Consider the following 12000-nt stretch of genomic DNA (forward strand, 5'->3'; position numbering starts at 1 on the left):
AAGAAAGCTAAATGCAACATAGTACATGCGACTTATATTAAATTTGAATAACACTTTTCTCAACATAAGTACAATAACGAATTTCTGCCATAACAAATGTAATTTTGATATAATGCATTTAATAGCAGATAAATACCAATTCGTATATATAAAAATAAAATATAAATTATATAAGCCTATAGTTATGAATTTTATTTGCAGAAATAAAAATTATTGAAATTTAATTATCGGTAATAAATTCTTTCGTTGTTAAGTAGGCCTATCGAAATTTTTAGTAATGAGTACAGAGATAAATTACGAACGTCATTGTTGATAATATAGTGATAAATAGTCATAAAAATTGGTCATGAAAGATACGTCTAGTACACGTGCATTTCCTTTTACATTAAATTATATTGGAACGAAGAAAAATTATTGTGACATCGTCACAATGCCCGGCTGCGTTTTCAATCATGTTTTTAATTTATTTAATTTAAAATATATATTCTCGATCTCAAAATAATAGTGTCCTTCCTAATAACAACAGAGTCATGCCGGTCATCTATGTAACTCCATTCAGGGAAACTTTTTAAATTGAAATCACATAACTTCCGGTCTTCCGGAAATTACGTGAAATAAATTGTTAATCGGGACCTCCTGCCCCTAATTTATTTATATCTGGTCTTGAATTTCATTTATCTAACACCATTCCCGAGATTAAGGAAAGATAGGCAGAAAAACGGACGACAGTGAGAATTTATAGGTCTACAGTTTTTTCAAATTGCAGCCCAATAAGATATTTTAAGTAGGTTTCAAATTGATAAAGGATGTAAAACAACAAAAATTACAAAAATTTAACATTGTGTCTCAGATGAAAAAATATTGAAAAAAAATGAAAACGTTTGCAAATGACCAGAATTTAACTTAGAATTCGAATTTATTCACAGAAATCTGAAAAAGAATGAAGTTCTTTTAGTGAATCAGCAAGAAAAGCTATTCTGCAAGTTACAAAATCATTCATCAACAGGAATAATCAAAGAAAAGTAAATTTAGAAAAGTTAAAAAGCAACAATCCATCTTTACAAAAGACAAATAATTTTTCAATCCCATTCACTGCGGATATTGACATAAAAGAAACAAATTACACAAAATCCTTACATTAAATTCTCGAAAATAAAAAAAATATATACTTGAAAAGTAACTCATTGAACAAGAAAAGTAGGAAACTAAACACATTTTATAATAAATAAAAGTTAGACATAATAAATTTAAACGAAGTTATTTTAAAAAAGTAAATTAGAGATCATTTAAACAAACGACTTTTTACCTGTTAATATAAAAGGAGAATTAAAATTTGTAACTAAGCATTAATGAGCATATTTAAAGTAACCTACTTTTTATATTAATGTATGCAAATATAAAGTAAATTATTTTACAGAAAATAGAGACACTTTACAATATAGTTTTTATAAGAATTCTGTTAACAAAATGTCAAAAAAATTGAAAAGGATAACGAAAATATATCAGAAAATATAGAACATTTTGGAAAGATGAATGGAAAAAATGAAATATTCTGTAGAGAAAGAAAAAGAAACTCGACAAATTGTTCACTTAAAAATATTAAAATTATTGGAAATCTTTATAATCATAACACCGGTATGATAACAATATCAATCACAAATAGATGCTTCAAAAAGTTTGATATAGTACAACAAAGTTTCAATGTAATGTTTATGTCCAGCATCTTAAAATATTTGAGAATTGGAAGAAGAAATATTCATCAAAAAGTTCCTTCTCCGATGGCTTCTTACGTTAAATCTATGAAAGAAATTATAATCAATTGTGTAAGTTAATCGAAAAGTTCGATATATGTTACATGGAGTAACATATATCAAACTTTTTGGAGAATAATTGGCTTCTGAGAACAATCGAATTTATTTCCTTTACACCAATTGCTCAATAAATCAATTTTTCTAGTAAAATTGCAGACATATTGAAATATGACGTTATCAGTTAGAAAGTATACAATTTTTCACAACGTAAAAAAGTTTTATATTTTAAAAAAGAAAATAAATTGTTATTTTAATGAATAGAAAATTTTGTCATTTTTAATAAAACACATCATTACAAAATTAAATAATTGAGTTAAACGATAGGTTTAATCTAGCTTGAGTAGTTAATTAATTCGTAACGTTTTATCGAACAAAACTTGATAACGTCTTGATAAAACAATGATTTCACAACCGATGCAAAGTCTTAATTTTAAATTAAAAAAACGACGATAGTTTTTATTATATCTTACTATAGCTACGCTGTAAGATAGTATCTTGAAGCCGTACTATAAGATAGTGTGGCTATTTTTATAACAAAATAAATATGTTTATACTGTATTTCTATATTTGTGAACTATTTGATAAGAGTTATTAAATATATATATATATATAAAATAACGGCTGCAATGAAATTAAAAATATATTCTACTCTACATAATAATTATATTAGAAAATACTGTACAAGTGCAATTTTAAAATTTCCATAACAAACGATTTTTAGAATTTTATTAGCTTCATAATATCAAGAAAAATAGGTTTCCTCCGTCCTCTTTTTATCGAATATGCCCCCTTTTAAACGTAGAATCGAAGCTATCTTCATATTCTTATGACAGAAAAAAATGAGATGCTGTAAATGCAATATGATAAGAATAAGATTTTGATGTATTGCCAGCTTGAAAAATCTATAATTTTGGGATAAATATTATTAAAGTGATACAATTTTTATAAATGATTAATATTTTATACCGCCCTCATTTACAAGTTTGTTATTAATAAATAATAGTTCTTTCTGTTAAACAGGAAATAAGATACTATAAATAGTTATTCGAATTACTTCTTGGCAATAATTAAATATATTCTTATAGTTTTTTCCTGATACTCTATATTCAAAATGCGATTAAATAAATCTCCATATACAAAATAATTTACAAGAAAATCGAAATATGATAAATGAGAAGTAAATTAACAATTAAAATCTGTAGGCATTTATTAATTATCATTAATTATAATGCTTAATACAACATTATTCGTTCACTTTAAAGTGTATGTTGGCCTAAAAAGATTGTATTTTCCTTATAGAAATATTGGATAATATAATATGAAATATAAAATAAGGAAAAGTTAATTTCGTCCAAATGCATAAATTATATTAAACCAGTAATGTATGTCTTTGAAAGCTGTAATTAGAAGCATATTCTATTTGATAAACAACTGAGAATTTTGTACTTAATTAATCTAAAAACTATGAAATAATCCACATTTTTTTATAAATTCCACCTTTCTTCCAATTTCTGATAGCAGTTTTAATAAAATAAATACTTAAAAATCATTATTACTATCGACTGATTTCTTTAAATATAGTAATAACACTTTTTAAAATTAGAATAATTCAATATTTTTTAAACTACAGTAGAAGTTCGTCAATCCGGAATTGTACAATAATAATTCTGTATAACTACATGTAACGTGTATAATATATTCAGGTAGACTGTATAAATGTATTAAATTCTTTTATTTTTTAATCATTTATATAAATAATATTTATTATAAAGAGTTGAATAAAACGGAACCACCATTGATAAATATTTAATCAAGATAACTCCATTAATCCCGGGAAACGAGATAGAGATTTCGAATAAGAACTATTTAAAGGTTAAAATGAGTGCAAAGTCTTTTGATTACGAAACTAATCAGAGACAAAAATATACCGTATTTATAACCAATAACATACTTAGAAAAATCAAGTAAATATTGAATATATTTGTATAAACTTCGAGATGATAAAATTATTTTTTATATTTATCCAGAAAAATAACGTATGGCGCTCAAGAGCAATAAACTATCAATGTATAGGATACTTGCTTTTGTGAGCTAAACACTAATATATAAAGTCAAATTTCGATTTAGCGCTACTATTTGTTTGCTTCTGGAATTGGAAGTAAATCGAATGTGGCGCTAAACTTAATTATATCAAACAGTAAGAATTAAACTTATATATGTAGTAACGAGGTCTACAACACAACTTTGAGTTTGGGAGCTTGTAACTCATGTCATTCAGTGATAATAATGTCGTTTCCAATGCAGAATCATACGTTATTCGTCAACAAAAACAAATGAGCCAGGCGTTGCTCGGGAAAATAATTTGGACAATTTGGTAAATATTGTACGTTTGGAAATTAAGTTATTACTATTAAAAAAAAATCACGTCTAAAATGACACAGTAGAAGCCGTTCTNTGGAGGGGCCTCGCGCAACAACCAAGTAGAAAAAAGTTGATATTTAAAACTTTTTATTTTATCCTTGGCTATTAGTTATAACAATAAAATAAATTTAATTTATAGTACAGTATATATTAATATTAATAAGTGCCTACTATTTCAATTCACATACTTTGCACAAAGGACAAGGGCCTCGCAAAGTTCTGCCGCCCAGAGCCTCGCTATGGATAAGGCCGCCGCTGGTGAAATGACACCCAACATTCAACACATTAAATCTACTCTTCAGTTAGTTAATTAACTTACAAATAATGATACTGTATTTAGTTCAACATCATTAATGAATTTTATCATGACATTAGGCCTATTGTTTAGTCATTTTTTTATACTAAGATAAAATTGAGATACTAAGATAAAAGATAAAATTCACTCAGCAGTATGTAATTCAAAAAACACAACACCTTAATTTGCTGAGAAAATTTAATGAAAAAGCAAACGTTTTCAGCCAAATCTGTTGGCCATCATCAGGCTAAGATATTCGAATATCTTAATTATTTCGGAATCAGGCTAAGATATTCGAATATCTTAGCCTGATGATGGCCAACAGATTTGGCTGAAAATGTTTGCTTTTTCATTAAATTTTCTCAGCAAATTAAGGTGTTGTGTTTTTTGAATTACATACTGCTGAGTTGAGTGTACCTCAATTTTAATTGAGTATCACCTAAAATTCAGCCCATTAAGATATGAACTAACAAGCAAGACATAAATTATAAGAAAAAATGTTTTTTTTTTTTTTTTTTTTTTTTTTTTTTTTTTTTTTTTTTTTTTTTTTTTTTTTTTTTTTTTTTTTTTTTTTTTTTTTTTTTTTTTTTTTTTTTTTTTTTTTTTTTTTTTTTTTTTTTTTTTTTTTTTTTTTTTTTTTTTTTTTTTTTTTTTTTTTTTTTTTTTTTTTTTTTTTTTNTACCTATCCATACAGGTCTTATAAATTAAAGTAGCAGTTTACTTTCGATATTTTTTCAGCAACATCAGCTTATTCACAGTATTTTTTCTTGTAGCCTACTTGTAATTTTTCCTCCTTATATGCGCTGTTCTGGTGTAGTTCGACTTTCATCTTCTCTAAATTCGATGATTTCCGCCGTTTCAATTATAACTTCTTATTTTGATGATATGAAACCGTGCTTTGCTATTTGTTTATGCTTCTGACACAATATAGTGCTATAAATTAAGACACTTGGCGGATTTTCTCATCTTTATTTAGTTGATACGTGTGGAAAAAATTACACGTTTCGAGCTCTTAAGCCCCTCTTCAGTCAACTATCCATACAGGTTTTATAGATTAAAGTAGCTATCAACTAAATAAAGATAGATTAAAGTAGCTATCAACTAAATAAAGATTAAAGTAATATCAACTAAATAAAGATGAGAAAATCCGCCAAGTGTCTTAATTTATAGCACTATATTGTGTCAGAAGCATAAATTATAAATACATCAAATGATTCCAACTTTTGAAACACGTTAAAGGGTTAATTCAAAGATTTAATAATTTCAAACAGAATATGAATGAGTCTTAATCTACTTTCGAATCTGTATTCTGTTCCAAAATTCAAAAGCGAAATTTTTCGAATTAACGAAGAGCTTTAAACTAAAAACGGTAATTTACATGGCAAGACGACAGTCATCTTTTTGGAAGTACATGACAGGAGCTTTGGCACTGGCTCAATTCGTAAATGGAATTTAGCATTCTTCATTTCTGTATTTCTCAATTCTTATGGACAATATTGATAAAATATTTTATTTTTCAGGTAACTAGCAGCTTGAACGTCAGCTTATGTTGCTTATGCACTGATTACCCGAATGCCGAAATGTGGGCCGTGAGTTGGACCGCCGCCTACTTGTTTGCCGTTTCTTTCTTCAGTGCAATCACTACTACTCTCCACTTGGTAACGGCTATCCTTCGTCCGGGTCCGTTACCGGAGCCATTTAAGTATTCCTATGTGAGTCAATACGTTTTATATTTTGTTTTCTATCAACTTTAAATATCTCTTTCTTACAGGGAGTACTTTATAACTTGATGGCAGGTACTTTGAACGCTTTGTTAGGAGCTGTTGCGGCTACCTTTGATGGACGACGATTTGCTCCCGATCTTCCAGCCTATGCCGCAGCTGGAGTAGGTTGTCCTTTATATTTTCTCGACTAGTTAACAGCATTAAAACAATTCTCTTTGTTAACAGACAGTAGGTTTGGCTAGTGGAATTTTATATGTGGCAAGTGGAGTGATGCTCTTCTCGAGAAGTGGCTCGTCTCACCGTTCCCGTCATTAAACATTTAGAAATTATGTCGAGATTTATTATTTTCTGATGTTTTCCGAATTCCTAATTGTAGAATGGTGTCTTAACTCTTTCTTTTAGTCGATGGAATTTTTCAGTGCATGAAACTGATGAAATGTGAAATAAATTCTGTTTTTATTATATAGATAAAGCATAAACTATTATTCGAATGAATAAACTCATGTATTTTCATGTCTTTAAAATAAATTATTATAATAAATGATTCGTCCACTATTCATATTTAGCTATTTCATAAAATTTTATTATAATTTGATGGAGGAAAAACTCTTTATGTATTATAGCTTAGAGCCACAGGTAATGGGTCAGATATAGATCTGACCCTATTATAGCTTTCTCGTTAGGCTAAATATTACACTAGATTTAATTTCAATTTTGTGCAGTAAGAATCCTGTAGTAAATCCTTTCATATAAACAAATAAATAAAAGATAATTTTCTCTTGAATTATTTGAGGATGAAAAAACTATTAGTTACTTAATATTGTGATTTACGAGAATATTATATTAATCAAATATGAAATCTCAGACAACCTGCATATTTTTTTCATGCTTTGTCGATGATTTGCGCGAACAAAAAAACTTTATCTGCTTTTACTAAGAATATTCAATATAACAACAAAATTAAATTTAGTATAATAAAAAAATATTTAAATTATTAAATTAAATCTACGTCTAATGTTTAACTTATGACATTAAAATTACTTCAGTTAAATTAATTCAATTAAATTCAGTTAATTTCCATGCATGCTTTTTCAGTTCACGAAGTGCATCATAATTATTCAATTAGTCTATTCATCATTAAATATAAATTATCAAACATTTCAGATCCATGAAAGGTATATTTTCATGAAAATTGGACTCTTTTAACGTGGAATAGAAGCACTAATTTAAAATGAATCATTATCAAACGCATAGATTTAAACAGTTTACGATTAGTAGTATCATTACAAAAGGTAACGAGAGCCTGGAATAAAATACATATTGGAGACCCTGTAACAAATTAAATTATTATATTAAAGTAAATATAATTGGGCCCATAATCTATTGGAGCCAAGAATAATTTGCTGTTTTTTCCTCCTCTGGGTATCCCTGTGTCTTAATGCAATTAATTCCTTGAAAATAATTTCTACATAAGCCATTTTTTCTTTAAATAATCATTTGAAACCAAATTACTTATATCGAAGTATTAATATTTTATACGAGAGTGATTTCGAGCTTAAGTCTAACCATTCTCAACGTCAATTTGAAAGTATATAGACCTATTGTACTGTTCTGTATCTCAAATTATCTCGGAAATTTCAAGCCTTCTTCTTAAAGCTTTCTTCAAGATGGATTTCTTGCGAATGGGCAATAGAAGGAAAAGATGGTATCTTTTTTCTTAAATTGTAAACGTAAATAGAAGAGACACACCTAGAAAAAATATTTTTCTGTCATATAGGCAACATTGTAAACACAATTGACGATTGGTTTCTTTATAAGCATTTTTAGTAGAGAATTATGATTTAACAATTGATTTATAAAATAATTTATAAGTTTTATCGTTGATAAAAAGTAAACGGTAAGATCGAATCTTCTAAACTTTTATCTACTTACAGTTATGTCATGCTTTATTTTTAAAAACAACTATTTTAAAAATAAACATAAGTTATTTAATATATATTAATGTTAACAAAGACGTGATTTAAAAAATTAAAAAAATGGCATAACAGAAACGAAGAGAAGATGAAGGAAGATTTTCAATATCACTTTGATAGACGTGTTGTAGCAGCAGGATATATCTAATGCTGCAGGTTGCAGTGAAGCCAGTTTACTTCTGTTCCTGGCTTTTCTTCTCCAACATATTTCCAATGCTCTGATCATTGGGTCTTCTCATCTAGCTGGTGGTCTGCCAGGTTTCTTTTATTATATTTTTAGGATACCAGACGGTGACTATCGATGTCTATCTATTGTCAGTAAAAGGTTACGGGTTGGCCATATCGAAGATGAACAGATAGTCAATATATACAATTCTAAAGATTTTGTGGTAAAACACGTTAAACCTGTTCACGTTAAACCCTAAAACACGTTTGAATGGAAAATAGCCTGTGTTTTGGAACAGTATAGCCCTAAGTATATTGTTCCAATATACAGTGTATATATAGGCCCGTATATATAATTAGATAATTAGTTAAAAGTACACAGTTAATGTATATATATATATATATTATATTATATTATATTTATGTTTTTATATGTATAATATAATATTTAATTTTCTTGAAATGTACGTGTTTCCAAGATTGTGAGACTCGAAATAACGAGAGTCACTTATTTTAAGTCAGTTATATGTTATAGTTGTCAAAATTGGTAACAGATGTCGCTGTCCGTCCACTCGAATTATTTTCCGTTTGACATTGACACTTTTACCGTTCCTAATTAAGAATTTTTACAGATAAAAAAATTTATTACACCAATTATAATTACAACGATTAAAACATTTATACGTTTTAAATTTTTAAAAAACATATTTAAAAAATAATTTTAATTTAAACTAATAAAATTTCACGAAGAAATTGATAAAAAAAAAAGCAAGAAAACTATTAAAATTAAGATTTTGTATTTCTTTAGATCAAGTTAAAATGAAATATAAAACGAAAATTTTAATTTACATTTCAAATATTTAGAACTTAAGACCGAAACCATATCTAAATATTTTATAACGCATGAGATTTGCCTGTGAGAGAACCTGTGAGATTTGCAGAACTAAAGGCGTTTTAAGCACTTTTGAGGCTCCCGGTCCAATTTCTTAAAAGGCATAATATAGATATAAAAACAGAACAAATATATTATTAATGAGTAGTGAGATCAGGCCCTAAAAAGGCGAGACTCCCGGCCATGATCGGGTATGCTCATGCGTTAATGCATTCCTAATCATTAATGTTTCAAGAATCCTCTACAGTAAAGAGTTTAAGAATATTTCCCGATAAAGAAAGAAATTGTCTGTTGATCTGTATCAATTTAATATATAGGCCCTAATCTAAAAACATTTCTTAAAGGAATAAATAAATTTTATTTCATTAATTTGTTTGCCATATCTATCTCGTCTATAATATTTCGGATCATTTTACAAAGTATTTTAATGCAAATATTAGAAAATACACGCGGGCGTATACATCACGACCAAGGCCTTGCCCTGCTCATCACTAATATTTTTGTTTTATATTTATATCTGTAGCCTATAATGCCACTAAAGAAATTCGTTCGGGATCTTTAAAACGGTGCTATATTAGCTTCATATAGCAGCGTTTTAAAGATCCCGAATGAATTTCTTTAGTGGCATTATAGGCTACAGATATAAATACATTTTATATTTATAGTGAGCCTAAACCTGAAAACCTGCGAAAATGTAATTCTGCTAGGATTCTGGATCATTTAGAAAGCAAAGAATTTGATGATACAGTCATACTTTAGAAATTAATCATGTAATTTTTATTATTTTCTCCTTTTGTTTTCCTGTTCTCGAGAGTATTTTACAGTCGTATCAGATTTTAGAAATGAAAGAGCAGAGCTTCTGCAAAGAAATTGCAGAAGTTTCCAGAACTTAATAAAAGTAGTAAAAGAAATGCGAGATAAACATAAAGATTTAGAGTGATGTATTCCATATCCGAAGAAAAGAATTTGTCTTTAACCAATGATAAAAATCCGATCAGTCGAGAAAGAATAATCGACGGAAAGCTCAATATAGACAAAAAACAAACTAAAGTGCAAAACATTTCTGGGGTATCATTTGCTGCATCCATATTTATATCTTATCCGTTCAGCTCTCGTCCTTACATTATCTATCTTCTTTGATGAGACAAAAGTAGTCTACATAAGATACTGAACTTATATCATTTCCAAACGATTAAGTCTTCTATTCACAGATTATACTAAGTTGCTCTTAAATTATTCCTGATTTATATACAAATAAATTATTATAATAAATAAATTATATATATAAATAAATTGTAAAACATTTCTTAAAATAAAATGAAATTTCTTGATTCACATTAAACAAAATGAAGCATTGTGTTTTTAATGCGGTATAGAAACCTTAGCTCAAATAGACTCATCAAACATTTCTTGAGGAAATGAGGGAAGATTCGATTTAACTCATTTATTAATTTTGCAAATTTAAGTTTCTCACAGTCTTCCCCTTTTTCTACTAGTCTCCTCTTCTCGAGGAATTCTCTAACTCAAAGTTTCTAGTAGTCTTGAGGAAATCGTCAAGAGTGACAAGACTATGAGAAATTTGGACTTAGAGAACTCCTTGAAATGATAAAGAATACTAGAAGAAGGAGAAGACAACGAGAAATTTGGACTTTCAAAATTCAGGAATGGATTAAATCAACTTTATCAGATCTAACAAGAAAACGAAAGAAGAAACTGAGATGGAGAAGTTTTCGGTTAATTATCTCCTTAGGCTGCTTCGAAAATCAAACTAGACTGTAGTGAAGAAGTCTCGGTCTTGCATCTATAGTTAAATCGTGTTCAAACTATGGAAAAATGCTCCGAAAAGAAACACGAGAAAGAAAGTACGATATCTATAATAACGCAACCCTAATTTCAAAATATGTTAAAAGTTTAAAATTATTTTACAATATAACTTTTTAAAACTACTTAAATTTTTTAGCGTGTCGAATTGTTTTGCTATTGTAAATATCTTCAAATAAATATATATATGTGTGTGTACTGTACAGTACATACTCCCAAAGTGTGACATATCTGAGCTTTTGAGACTTGAGAATAAATTTTTATTTTAGAAAGACAGTCTGATTTAAGATGAACTCTAGTATAAAATATAGCTTCTTTATAATTTTTTAAAAATTAATTTTCATTAAACACCATTTTTAAATCTTAAAACTTTGTAATGCAGTCATAAGTCACACAAAGAAATCTTTTTATGGTTCTGTGATGGAACTAAGCTGAACATAATCATGATGTAACCAATTACACTACTGAGAAAATGTTTTAAATCACAATATAACTAATTAGAAAGTGATTAAAATAATTAAAATAGCAATAAATAAATTAGCATAATATAAGATTAAACATTAAATAATTGTGATGTAAGCAAAGATTGATGCTGCGCTTTGTCTTTAGATTTATGAAGTACCTTGACGATTTATCTTATAAAATTTATATTTCAGATATTAAATCCGTAAATGATCACTTTGGTTCCAAAAATATATATTATATACAAGAGGAAATGCAAGAGGAATTAAAAAATCATGGTCATACCAATATTACTCTAGTTCCTAGAGAAATGAGATAATACTTTTTGAATTCCTGAAGAAGTTTTGAAAAGTATCTTATAATCTAGAACCGTTAATCTTCGAGACATTTTATAAATTTTTTTTTTTTTACTTTTCTCGTCTATTTTATTGTAGAA

The 12000-nt window shown here is 27.6% G+C and overlaps 1 protein-coding gene across 1 annotated transcript; it reads left to right on the top strand.

The window, feature by feature from the left end:
* The first annotated feature begins 5815 nt into the window (after window positions 1-5815).
* Window positions 5816-6750, top strand: LOC111631361. The gene is made up of 4 exons (XM_023375589.1): window positions 5816-5968; window positions 6048-6239; window positions 6299-6412; window positions 6477-6750. The coding sequence occupies exons 1-4, from the start codon at window positions 5906-5908 to the stop codon at window positions 6564-6566; spliced, it is 459 nt and encodes a 152-aa protein (XP_023231357.1). The 5' UTR covers window positions 5816-5905; the 3' UTR covers window positions 6567-6750.
* Window positions 6751-12000: the final 5250 nt, after the last annotated feature.

The sequence above is a fragment of the Centruroides sculpturatus genome, unplaced genomic scaffold (genome assembly GCF_000671375.1).
Source record: "Centruroides sculpturatus isolate CEXI.00-Female unplaced genomic scaffold, Cexi_2.0 scaffold534, whole genome shotgun sequence".
Lineage (NCBI taxonomy): Eukaryota > Metazoa > Arthropoda > Arachnida > Scorpiones > Buthidae > Centruroides > Centruroides sculpturatus.